At 38.1% G+C, this 14,623-nt stretch overlaps 1 protein-coding gene across 1 annotated transcript in view; it reads right to left on the reverse strand.

Moving 5' to 3' along the window:
• LOC143038264 (uncharacterized) overlaps window positions 1–14,623 on the reverse strand; it is a 37,792-nt gene that overhangs the window by 14,630 nt on the left and 8,539 nt on the right. The window contains exon 3 of the mRNA XM_076207282.1: window positions 256–352. Coding sequence (XP_076063397.1) covers window positions 256–352 — 97 coding nt within the window. The remainder of the gene's footprint in view (window positions 1–255; window positions 353–14,623) is intronic.

The raw sequence follows: 14,623 nt of genomic DNA on the forward strand, positions 1-14,623 counted from the left end.
CGTTTTGTCTCTGTGAAACCAGATGATCTGAACACCATGACAGTATTATTCATTTCAAGGAATTCTACCAATTAATTGTGAACACTTTGGAAGAAACATGTTACTGGAAAGATCACACAGCATCATCAAAGGCTTCACAAATGCTAGCTGCAATGACAGTACATTGGTTTGTAGTGGCTCTCTGTGTATGAGAGCACTTTGCTAAGCTACTACTGCTAATATCAGTATAGTTCCAAAATCCCAAACTCGACATACTCCAATGTGCCAAAGAAGTGAATAACCTCCTGGAGACACATCCATCTGAGCCAGTGCTGAGGAGGACTTTCATATAATTTTCGTGGAAGCTCAAAATCTGTTGGGTGAACAAATACAAGTGTACAAAGCAAACCAACGTATCCCAACATTTACCTTCAATTTTCTCATATATATATATATATATATATATATATATATATATATATATATATATATATATATATATATATATATATATATATATATATATATACACACAAAAATCCCAAACTCGACATACTCCAATGTAGGAACACAATCCCTGGTAACAGCCAGTCTGAGACTAGGAGAAACAAGACAGACGACACAAGCATGCCTTAAGTACCAGCCAGATCCCCAGAAGCCAACATTCCGATCTCTCCCACCATGAAGACAAGATCCACTTCCATGCCATTGAAGAAGAGTCAATGTGACTTGAAATCATGGTATGGCAGCCCAGATGACCTCCTACGGAGAAATCATCTCACATCTTGCAAGAGAGAACAAGTCTAAGGAGAATATCCTAAAGAAAATTCAATATGCTGAATTGTCTATCACTTTTAATGAAACATGTTTGAGAGAAGACCTCCTGCCCATATATACCCTTAACATATGTGTGTGTGTGTACTTGGGGTCACATGAAGCAGGAAAGGGAGGAGTGGAGGCAGAGGTAGATTGTAGATTGTCAAAAAGAAGCAAGTGCCTTGGGGGATTAAAAAATGTAATGAGAAATAGACATTTGGGAATGGATGCTTAAAGGAGATTGTATGAAGGGATGATGTGCTGACAGCACTGTATGAGGCAGAGACATGGAACATATGAAAGGAAGAGAGGAAGAGTTTAAATGTATTTAAGATGAAATGTGAAAAGTATGGTAGGGGTTACAAGGTTCAATAGAAAGAAATGAGTAAGTTAGGAGAGCAGGGGTGGAGAAGGAGATGGGAGATAGGACTGATGAAAGAGTATTGGGATGCTTTGGACACATGGAAAAAAATGTGTGAAGAAAGATTAGTAAAAGAGGTGTGGAAGGCAGAGGTGGATAGAATGATGGAATGAACATAAGGGGGTGACCAACAATGAGATTGGATGGGGTGAAAGATGTGCTTAGCAAGGAAGTTACAAGGCAAGAGATAGGGGTGAGTGGAGTGATACTGCGATGCAAGGGAGGGGGTGGGGGATGGGGTTATGATTTAGGGAGTGGTTATGCATGAATGATATTTTGATGCTCCATGAAGGGATTTTTCGCCATCTTCTATTTTTTCTGCATGAGGGGACAAAACGGGGGGGATCGCCAATTAAGTGAAGCAGCTTTGTTCGTCACTCAGGTCAGCTCAATCGTTGAGCAGCAGTCGTCACTCAGGTCAGGTCAACTGGGTAGCTGCTTCAATTAGTGATATGGTGAGTGGTTGTGTTACCGTGTTCAGTGCCGATGAGGTACAACCCCTACTTAGTCGAATTGAAGCCTTGGAAGATGCTGTAAGGGCCTTAAAGAGGAGAATCGAGTTTTCTGCTCGAAGGCCTAAAATACGGAGGACAAAACAAATGTGGCCCAGACCTTAAAACCAGGAAACAGTGCAGTAGTGCCAGGAATAAAGCTAACAGAGTATTAGGTTTCATTGCTCGGACTGTAACGAATAGAAGTGTAAAGGTAATTATCAAACTCTATCTAGCGATAGTTAGACCCATCCTTGACTATGCGGTACAGTTTTGGTCTCCGTCCTACAGAATGGACATCAATTCACTAGAATCAGTACACAGTAGAATGACCAAAATGATACATGGACTCAGAAATTTGCCCTACAAAGAGAGGCTTAGGCACCTTAACTTACACTCTCTGGAAAGACGTAGAGTGCGGGGTGATCTAATAGAGGTGTTCAAGTGGATCAAAGGCTTTAACAAGGGTGATGCAAACAAGGTCATCATATTAAAACAACAGAGCAGGACTCACAGTAATGGTTATAAACTGGACAAATGTAGATTTAAGAAGGAAATAGGCAAGAATTGGTTTACTAATAGGGTGATTGATGAATGTAATAAACTTAGTAACCATGTAGTAAGCGCTGAAAACTATCAGTTGTTTTAAGAAACGATTAGACAACTTTATGGATGGGGATGTCAGGTGGTGATGGATACGGAGCTGCCTAGTGTAAGCCTTATGGCCTCTTGCAGTCTCCTTCATTCTTATGTTCTTATGTGCTGTCTTGCTGCATTGCCTCTGACCCAGAGCAGTGTGCGAGATACAGGGATGATCCATCATCTATGAGAAGATAAAATGAGAAGGAAGAAAGGGTGATGGATGGGAGTGGAATAGGTGGGAATAAAATGGGTGGGAGTAGGTATATGCCTTTTGACTTTAGCCCCCTTCCTGGTAAGGGGGAAATGACCTTGGCATATAGACAGACATTCAAATTTCAACACTTTACTTCATTTAAATCTTAACTCTCAACTTATTGTGATGTAGACATGACACTTTTCTTGAGGTGATTTTTATTTCTAAGGCTAGCGTCAAAGATATCTATACATATTATAATGAAATGCTAATAGACTGCATACATTTTTATACATGTAAATACAAATATGTGCATTTAAATATTTAGAATTAAATTATATTATAAAATGTTAATAGAGTAAAATATCTTTATCAAATGGCATGATTGTATGCACTCTTCAATGCCTGATAAATAATGGATTCCTTATCCATCAGGTACCTAAACATTAAGTATTTAATTACAAATTGGGTACATGATCTATAATCTCTTGCTAGTATATTTCTACAGAAACAGATAAACCCTATTTTTCTTTTTCCTGCCATTATAATTTCATTTCATTTTCTAATAATGTTATGAATTTCCATGTATGATGTGCTGGTACTTTTCCATAAAATAATAATATTGATAAATAAATCAAACTGATCTTTCAAAACCAAAATGTAGAACCAAGTTTCTGTATACTTGAGTAACTTTTCCAATTTTTATTTTTTGGATCAGCAGGGATGACCTATCATCCAGGAAGTGCTGGGATGAGAGGGAGGGAAGAGGGTGGAGGGGAGTGGAATGTGATAGGGATAGAATGGGTGGGAGTGGTTTTTATGGCTTTGTGTTTTGGAAAAAAAAAAAAACAAAAAACTTTGGTATATATACAAGGTCCATTCAAAAAGTATCCAACCTTGGTCCATAAAGAAAAGATCTGTGTACATTTCAAAACTTTTATTCAATCACCTTCAAAGTACTCCCCTTGGGAGTGCACACACTTCTCCCAGCAGTGCTGCCACTGCTGGTAACATCTCTGGCAGGCCGAAATTGGGAAGACTTATGAAAGAATCTTGATTGAGAGGATTAGTAGAGGAACAGAGGGAGTAATTGGTGAGGAACAGTGTGGATTTAGATCGGGTAGAGGTTGTGTGGATCAGATTTTTGTGGTAAGACAGATATGTGAGAAAGCTACAGTAAAGGGGAAGGATGTTTTTTTGGCTTTTATGGATCTGGAAAAGGCTTAAGACAGGGCAGGGAGGTTTTGCGGATATAAAGGATAGGAGGAAAGCTTCTAGGAGCTGTCAAGAGTTTTTATGAGAGTAGTAGAGCTTGTGTCGGGATTAGGAATGAAAAGAGTGAGTGATTCGAGGTAAAGGTGGGACTTCGTCAAGGATGCATTATGTCACCCTGGCTGTTCAACTTATACATGGATGGGGTAGTGTGAGAGGTAAATGTAAGGGTAGTGGGTCAGGGATTGGAGATGGTTAAAGAAAATGGAGAAAACTGGGAGGTGAGCCAGCTGTTGTTTGCGGACGACACTGCGCTTGCGGCAGGATCGGAGGAGGGATTGAGGAAGTTGGTGACAGAGTTTGGGAGAGTGTGTGATAGAAGAAAGCTGAAGATAAATGTGGGTAAAAGTAAAGTGATGAGATGTACAAGGGGTGAAAGTGGCAGTAGTCTGGAAGTGAGCATTGAGGGAGAGCGACTGGAGGAAGTGGATAGTTTTAGATACTTGGGTGCAAATGTGGCAGGAAAAGGTGGAGTGAAGGTGGAGGTAGAATGTAGATTGAGAGAAGCGAGTAAATGCCTTAGTGGATTGTAAAGTGTAATGAGGAATAGACATTTGGGAATGGAGGCTAAGAGGAGACTGTATGAAGGAGTGATTGTGCCAATAGCACTGTATGGGGCAGAAACATGGAACATAAGAGAGGAAGAGAGGAGTTTGAATGTGTTTGAGATGAGGTGTCTGAGAAGTATGATGGGGGTTACTAGGCTGGATAGAGTGAGAAATAAGGTGAGGAGGAGAACAAGGGTGGAAAGGGGGTTGGGAGATAGGGTTGATGAAAGAGTATTAGGATGGTTTGGACACATGGAAAGAATGAGTGAAGAAAGACTAGTAAAAGAGGTATGGAAGGCAGATGTGGAGGGAGTGAACATGAGGGGACGTCCTAGGATGAGGTGAAGGGGGCTTTGAGGAAGAGGGGAATGTCTGTGGAGGAACGACGGGAGAGGACATAAGACAAGGGTGAATGGAGAATGGTTGTATATGGATGATGTTGTGATGCATGAGGTGGAATGGGCGGGGATGGGGGTGAGGTAGTATGTGTGAGCAAATTTCGATGCAGCCCAAAATGATTTCTCTCCGTCTTCTCTTTTATGCATGGGGGGACAAAGAGGGGGGGGTCGCCAATTTGATGAAGCGGCCTTGCTGTGGATGTGCTGTGTCTTGCGACACTGCTTTTGACCCAGGGCAGTGGACAAGGTGCAGGGATGGCCCGTCATCCAGGAGGTGCTAAGATGAGAGGGAGGGTGGAGGGGTATGTTGTGTATTCAGGGATGGAATTGGTGGGAATGATTTTATGCCATTTCCTTTTTGGCTACCTCCCTTGTAAGGGGGAAAAGGCCTTGGTATGTATGTATGTATGTATGTATGTACAAATAAAGATATCATGTTAGAAGTAAACAACTAAGCAATATATTAATAGAAAATTAATAATTTTCTAAATCAAAATTAATCAATGTAATGCCAATTTTTCTAGTTGGAAATCAATAATAATACAAAAAAAAAAAAAAAGAAATACAGTCTTCTTGACAAGTACAGTAGCACTTAAAAGATCAATAATACTTATTACAATGGGGCATGGGGGGGCTTCACCCTCCCCCAGGTTAGTTAATGTATATTCCATGGGAGGTAAAGTTTGGTTAGGTTAGGTTATTTTCCATAAAGCTTTTGTTTTTTTCCTAGCGTTTTTTGTTTCATTCAAATTTCCCCTAATCTTCCCCACCCAAAAATCCTATTTTCCCATTGCCACTCCATTATTATGTGGGTGATGGGATAAAGGCAAATCTATAAGACTGTGAATTTTGGAAAAATATTACTAGTGCAGTTCTTAAAATTTACCTAAACAAAAAGATTATGGTAAATTTTTAGAACTGCACACCAACGCAATATGGTAATAGAAAATTAAATAATACTCTTGTGGGTCTCACTAAACGCCGACCAAAGTCAACCAACACCGACCAAAACCACACAGTGATGGTTTTTGATCAAATGCATAATTTACATATAAAAAATAGCGTATGGTTGCATTATTTGACCTATTTTCTTTAAAATGTGTGATTTCCACATTTTAAAGAAAATAGGTCAAATAATGCAACCATATGCTATTTTTTACATATAAATTATACATTTGGGCAAAAACTGTCATTGTGTGGTTTTGGTCGGCGGTTGGTAATTTTGCAGAGGATAAAAACGTAACTTCTCTTTGATGATTTTACATGGAAATCACACATTTTAAAGAAAATAGGTCAAATAATGCAACCCTATGCTAATTTTTATTTAAAATTATATATTTGCGCAAAAGCCGTCATTGTTTGGGTTTGGTCGGCGTTGGTTGCCGGTTGGTAATTTTGCAGAGGATAAGAATGTAACTTCTCTTTGATGATTTTACATGAAAATCACACATTTTAAAGAAAATAGGTAAAATATTGCAACAATATGCTATTTTTATATATAAATTATGCATTTGAGCAAAAACCGTCATTGTGTGGTTTTGGTCGGCTTTGGTCGGCGTTTAGTGAGACCGTACTCATATAAATTATAATACATAAATGTAATACACATCATTCTTTGTGGAAATCAGTAGTAGAAACAGTTGCTAAAAGCTATTAATAAGCAAACATGGCTGCTTTGACTACTTGGGACCACATGTTTGTTTTGGTACAGGCGGAGGTCGAAAAAAATTTAAGTATGCTAAATTTGCATATTCTAACCTAACCTACCCAAATCTGCCTACCTAACCTAATGATCTAATCTGCTTACTCCTAGAAGTGTGAAGGAATGGAAATGATAATTATAGTGACCTTAATGTTTTGATAAACAGCAAAATACTTATAAGGAAACCTTATGAATAAACATTATACTCTAAACCATAATTTTTGGTTAATTACGTGATGACGTTCTAGTTGCAATGTAATATATACTTAAAAGGGGAAAATTATATATATACATAAAAAAGTAAGGCAAATCCAAGTCTGCGACCGACTCAACGAGCTTTCAACACTAGCTCAGTAAGGTATTGCGTAGCTAGCTAGGTCAATATGAAAATGGAATTCCTGATATTTGAGCTGAAGTAGTTCTCATGGGATGGAAAAAGTTGCTATGAGTATAATGCAATTTGATTTATCCATCTAGCTGTCCAAGTTCTCGAGATATTGCATTTTGAATGGAATTAAATCGGGCCTATTTTGTCCGAGGAAATCGGGCCGAAACGTGCGGTCTGACTGATCGCCGATCAAACGTAAACAATGACGGTTTTTACTGACAGGCACAATTTTATATAAAAGATTAGCATATGGTTGCATTATTTGACCTATTTTCTATAAGATGTGATTTCCATGTAATTTGATCATATAATTACGTTATTATCCTCTGCAAAATTACCCACCACAGCTACGAAAACCGTAAAATTACATGAAAATCACACATTTTAAAGAAAATAATTGGAATAATTCACTGATATGCAAGGTATTACGCTAATAACCCAATAGTAACAAACTTAATAGTGTAGTTTGATCCATACCACCAGTGATCATAGATAACGGGCAGGACGAATCGTAGCTGTGGTCCGTAATATTACGGAGGATGAAAACGTAACTTCTCTTCGATCAAATTACATGAAAATCACACATTTTAAAGGAAATATTTAAAATAATTCAACTATAAGTCTATTACACTAATAACATAATAGTAAGAAACTTAATAGAGTGAAGTTTGGTCCATATCACCAGTGATAGATAAGATGGCTGGATGGATGTTGATGTTGTTATCCGATAATCCGACCCGATAGAAAAAAAAAACTAATTTAAACAACCAATTTCTCAGCTCTACCGTAACATACTGACTTTATTTTGGTATTAGAATAATCCACGATACTAGTAGTTTTGGTTAATTATGGTCAGTTGCCCGCACAATAAATTTGTTAGCTCATTTTTTACGTTGAAACATATACCAATTTTTGATATACTGCTGAATGCAGGCCGCCATGTTTATCTAATGTTTTTATTGACCGACATGTAACTGATGATGTGAATGTTTGAAATTTATTACGATCGTAGTAAATACACTCACGCAACATTTTTATTAATTAAATTTCCCGCGGTATGTAAATTTGGCCGTTTGAACGGCGTGCGCATAAAATGACGCGCTATTGTGCTCGTCATCGACGGTGGCGCCTCTGGTGGTGTTTGACCTACCTAGCGTAGCACTGTGTGTGGAGCTTTTTCACTATTAGCCATATGCACAAAATTGTATATGGTCATACACCCCTTCACCACAATTTAGTCCACGTACATTCTGTAGAGCAGTCAGGGCAAGGTCCTTCCAACTCTTTATCTGGTGCATCATGTTAATCACTGGGTCAGTGGGTGTTTCCTTACGGGGGGCCTAGCTACCTATTTGACTATTTATCGTGTTATTATCAGGTGTATGATGCATTATATACTCTTATTATTGTTTCTGATTGATACGTGTATTTTTTTTTTTTATAAAAAAAAAGAAGCATATTTAGATGTAAACATAATTGTGATCGATTACCTTAGCTCCCTGGTACTCCAGACCGCAATCGATCACAATTTTTTTTACTACATATTCATAATTTTTTAGAAAGTTGACACTTATTCAACAATGAGAAACAACAATAAAAATATATGAGCCATAATATATTTGATAGCAACATAATGAATAGGTACATCGGGTCCCCAAGGAAACAATAGATGTACCTACAATGTACTAAGGTAAAGGTTTTCGCAGTTTTGAAGTAGGCAATCGATTACAATTATATTTACTACATATTCACAACTTTATCTTTTTATAAAGTAAATACATAATTTATTAATCGGAAGCAACAATAAGAGTATATGAGGCCCAATGGCTCAAAAAGGCGGAATTAGTGGCTAAATTAACCAAGGTAACGGACATAGCTAACCTAGAGAACGACGCGATGGCCATCTACCTGAAAATAGCACTTGGTGATCAAAGTGGATCCGGGGAAGGTAAAGAAATTTTTACAATAGGCTTTCGGCGAGAGTACGTTCGAATCGTTTAATCGGCTGCAAAGAATGCGATGGGCTGGCGAACAGGTTGATGTTTTCGCCAACGAAATCAGAAGATTGGCTGGCCCAAGATCTAAGAATATAAGGTCTAACCACTTCCGACCGAATTTCGAGGGAGTTGGCGCAGCGGGCCCGTGAACGTCACCTGGCTGTTCAAAGTGGGGTTAGCGGGTCCTATAGCTGTCAGTTGAAGCTGGTGCGTCGTCCGAGAATGTCGTTCCCTTCGCTCGCACCGCTCCACGCAATTAGTTATATTCTGACAAATATTATATATAAAATATTATAGTTCCTGTCTATATATATGATATAATACATATATATATATATCTATATATAAAATATAGTTCCTGTCTTCCTTGGCGTTTCACAGTTTTCTTCAGTGTTTCACAAAGAGAAAACGGACCCAGCCTAATGACGTCAGAAGCTGCGCACAATAATTCAAACGGTCTGACCTGTATATCTAGACCTTGGGCTGGCCCAAGGTCTAAATATACAGGTCAGACCGTTTAAATTATTGTGCGCAGCTTCTGACGTCATTAGGCTGGGTCCGTTTTCTCTTTGTGAAACACTGAAGAAAACTGTGAAACGCCAAGGAAGACAGGAACTATATTTTATATATAAATATATATATATATATTATATCATATATATTCATATATATAGACAGGAACTATAATATTTTATATATATTTATATATAATATTTGTCAGAATATAACTAATTGCGTGGAGCGGTGCGAGCGAAGACAACGACATTCTCGGACGACACACCAGCTTCAACTGACAGCTATAGGACCCGCTAACCCCACTTTGAACAGCCAGGTGACGTTCACGGGCCCGCTGCGCCAACTCCCTCGAAATTCGGTCGGAAATGGTTAGACCTTATATTCTTAGATCTTGGGCTGGCCTATCTACGTTCGCGGGCGAAGGCTCGGAGAAACTCATTAAGATGGTGTTTGTGACTAGCTTTCCAGTTCGCATATCTGCCGGACTACAGGAAATAAATAATGCGGTGACGGCAAGTATGGACGAATTGATAGCTCGCGCTAGGCTTCTTACGAGGACAAAGAAGGATGGGCCTTTGGCGGTTGCGGCGACAAAGCACCCGCCACCGGCCCTTGGGTCGAGATGCCATAAGAACATAAGAATAAAGGAGACTGCAAGAGACCATAAGGCCTACACTAGGCAGCTCCATATCCATCACCACCTGTCGTCCCCATCCATAAAGTTGTCTAATCGTTTTTTAAAACAACTGATAGTTTCAGCGCTCATTACATGGTTACTAAGTTTATTCCATTCATCAACCACCCTATTAGTAAACCAATTCTTGCCTATTTCCTTAAATCTAAATTTGTCCAGTTTATACCCATTACTGCGAGTCCAGCCCTGTTTTTATGATACCTTGTTTGCATCACCCGTTATAGCCTTTGATCCACTTGAACACTTCTATCAGATCACCCCGCACTCTGCGTCTTTCCAGAGAGTGTAAGTTAAGGTGCCTAAGCCTCTCTTCGTAAGGCAAATTTCCGAGTCCATGTATCATTTTGGTCATTCTTCTCTGTACTGATTCTAATGAATTTATGTCCATTCTGTAGGACGGAGACCAAAACTGTACCTCATAGTCAAGGATGGGTCTAACTATCGCCAGATAGAGTTTAATAATGACCTCACTTCTATTCGTTACCGTCCTAGCAATGAAACCTAAATGCCCTGTTAGCTTTATTTCTGGCACTAATGCACTGCTTCCTGGTTTTAAGGTCCGGACTCACTAGAACTCGCAAGTCCCTCTCGCACTCAGATTTTTCTAAAAACGTGTTATCTAAGCTGCATCCATTTTTGGGGTTGTGTAACCCCACGTTTAACACGCTACACTTAGAGATATTGAAGTTCATTTGCCATTTCACCGACCATGTTAACAATTTATTAAGATCATCCTGCAGAATCTCTGCGTCGTCTTCTGACCTAATTAGGCGTCCTATTTCATTGTCGTCCGCAAATTCACTAACACCACTATTTATCCCATCGTCTAAGTCGTTTATGTACGTAATGAACAACAAGGGATCCAAAACCGAACCCTGGGGGACCCCGCTAGTAACATAGCCCCTAGATTTTATTCCATTTATGGTGACCCGCTGTTTTCTGTTACTAACCCAAGCTCTAATCCATTCTTACACTTTTCCTCCTATGCCATGGGCTTTGATTTTATGTAGTCTCTGGTGTGGCACCTTATCGAACGCTTTGCTAAAGTCAAGGTAAATAACATCGTAATTATCATTGTTACCTGACACCTTATATACTTTAGTGTAAAAGGATAGAAGATTAGTCACATATGACTTACCTTTAGAGAAACCATGCTGTGAATCATGAACTAAATTAGGCCTTTCGATGTGTTCTCCGAGTCTATTTACTATTATTAATTCAAGCATTTTTCCTATAACCGATGTCAAACTGATTGGCCTGTACTTACATATAGACGATCTATCTCCCTTCTTAAAAACAGGAACAACGTTTGCCTACCTCCAAGCAGTTGGCACAAAACCAGTGTCAACCGATTTATTGAATATTTCAGTTAACTGGTCACAATTTCAAATTTACACTCCTTAGGCATTCTTGGACAATTTTCGTCTGGACCCGAAGATTTTGTAGCTTTAAGTCTTTCAATCTGCTTGACTACTTCTTCTTTACTAATGCTGATATTAGACTACTTTCTTCATCCCCTCTGTAAATCGGATCGCAGTCAGGTACTTAATGTAACCTCTCATTAGTAAAGACCGATAGAAAATAATTGTTAAACTCATTCATTTTTTCCTCCGATTCTATCATGACATTTTCATCGTTTTTAATTGGTCCTATTCTTTCTTTATTTTTTGTTCTATAGAGGTGAAAGAAACCCTTTGGGTTGGATTTTGCTTGACTGGCAACCTTGATTTCATAATTACGTTTCGCTGTGCGTGTATTCCTTTTAACCAGTTTTGCCATTTCGTTATATCTTGATCTAAGGTGTGATTCACAGTTTTTTATTTTTACGTAAAGTCCTCTTTTCATTCCGATCTCATGTTTCAATCTGTCCGTCATCCATTTGGGAGTATTACTATTTTTTCGTATTGACTTTAGGGGGATAAATATGTTTTGTGCATTAACAATTAGATCAGTTAGATTGCTATACATTTCTTCCAAATCGCTGACCTGACTGTTGGGCCCTCGCCCCCAAATGACCTGACCCAAGGTATGCATATTACCCTTCGTGACCCGACCCGGAATCCTGACCTGACCCCCAGCCTTGCACCGAGACCTGTCAGTGTTCAAATCGTCCGCGTGACATTTCGTATTCAATTTCAAATAGATTTTTATATTGTCAAAATTTGCTTTCCTGAAGTCTGGTACTTGAACGTTATTCGTACTTTTTATTTTTTCCCAAATAACATTAAATCTTATTTTTTGATCGCTAGAGCCTAGACTATCTCCCACAATTACACTGCTAATTTGGTGCTCATTATTTGTTAAAATTAAGTCCAGGGTATTTTGTCCCTTTGTAGGATTGATAATCACTTGTTTTAGGAAATTATCCTGCACCACATCTAGGAATTTCTTTGCTTCATGATCTATTAACTTCTCCAGTCAATGTTTCTATAATCAAAATCTCTCATTATCACAACGTTTTTGTACTGGGACGCTCTGTGAATTTCATGAATCAGGGGATCAGTCTGCTCAATGCTGAGGTTAGGTGGTCTATACAAGACACCAATAATAACTTTCTTATTCTTGCCTATAATCTCTACCCAAATAGATTCCGTACAGTCCTCTTTCTTAGTCAAATTGTTGATTATACAGTTTCATGTATTTTTAACGGAAAGTGCTCCACCTCCCCCATTCCTGCCAACCCTATCATTGTGAAAAATATATCCTTCTATTTAGATTTCCGGAAGGAAATGCTTATCAGCCATGTTGATCCAGGATTCAGTAATAGCTATAATATCGAAATTTTCTACGCATGCTTTACCTCGCAGCAAATCAATTTTGTTAATTATGCTCCTGCTATTTGTATAGTAAACTTGATCTTCCCTCCACCTGCTTTGGTGATTCTTTTCACAGTCCCTCTCTAAGTTGCTTCTATTGCCTAAACTATATTCCGATACTCCCCCCCCCTACTCCCACGTAATCTACCTGAAAAAAACCTGTAGGATGCCTACTTCTCGCTCAAGGGATTCAGCAAGGAGCTGAAATCCTCTGGGCGACAAGTGCACCCCGTCTCTTGTGTACAGGTGATTCTTACCATAAAAGCAGTCCCAGTTGTCGACAAATGCCCATCCATTGGCCTTACAATGTTTTGCCAGCCTGCAATTCATTGCAATAGCCCTGGAATGCCACATGCCTCCAACTCTTTGCCTCGGAAGGATTCCACATACAACAGGAACACCTCCCCTATTTCTAATCTTGTCTAGCACATCCCGGAACCGCGCAAACAATTCCTCACTCCCTAACTTACCTATATCATTTCCCCCGGCACTTAAGCAAACTACTGTATCAAAAGCTGTTCTGTTTTCAAATTTCCATGAGATTTGTCTGAATATGTAATACACAAAAAATTCTTACCATCTACTGTTTATTTTCCCCCAGTGGTTTTTCTTGCATATATATATATATATATATAATATATATGTTTATATATATATATATATATATATATATATATATATATATATTATATATATATATATATATATATATATATATATATTATATATATATATATATATAATATATATATATATATATAATATATATATAATATATATATATATATATATATTACCAATATATAAAGGAGGAAAAAAGGAAAATCCAACTACCTACAGACTTATCTCGCTAACAAGCTCAGTAGCTAAAATATGTGGAAAAGTGCTCAAAAGTAGATGGGTTAAACACCTGGAAGAAAAATCTATACTAAACCCAAGCAAATTTGGATTTAGACAAAAAAGATCATGTACAACAAAACTAATCTGCTTCTACTTGAGACTAATAGATATAATAGATGAGAGGGATGGATGGGCAGATTGCGCCTATCTATAGACCTACAAAAGGCATTTGACAAAGTACCACACATGAAATTAATAAGAAATTTAGAAGCATTAGGTGGCATCACAGGTAAATTATTAGAGTGAATGGAAGATTTCATGACTGGGAGAAAAATGATAGTAATTACAGACAAATACTCAAAATGGGAAGAATGATAAATGGTGTTCCACAAGGATCAGTGCTTGCTCCAATCATGTTTGCCATATACATAAACGACATGTATGAAGGAGTTGAATGTTATATGAATTTCTTCGCAGATGACGGAAAAATATTAAAGAAAGTAATAACAGAAGAGGACTGTGATTCATGACACTGGATAAACATATAAACAAAATAGTCAGTGAAACCTACAACCTATTAAGGTCAATCAAAGTGGCATTTGGCTACTTGGATGAAGAAATGATTAAAAAAATATTAGTTACATTGATTAGACCAAAGTTGGAATATGCAGCAACACTATGGACACCCAGTACTAAAAAGAATATAAGGAAACTAGAAAGAATACAGAGAGCAACAACAAAGTTGGCACCAGCTCTTTCCAATTTAACATACTAACAAAGATTATTGAAATTGGAACTATCAACACTAGAGCAGAGAAGAGAAAGAGGTGATCTACTGACTATATTTAGAATCATGAAAGGAATGGAAATCCTTGACAGGAATGATTTAATAAATAGAGACAATGGAAAA

This window comes from Oratosquilla oratoria, chromosome 24 (assembly GCF_046742065.1).
Source record: "Oratosquilla oratoria isolate Oo_2021 chromosome 24, ASM4674206v1, whole genome shotgun sequence".
NCBI classification, from domain to species: Eukaryota; Metazoa; Arthropoda; class Malacostraca; order Stomatopoda; family Squillidae; genus Oratosquilla; species Oratosquilla oratoria.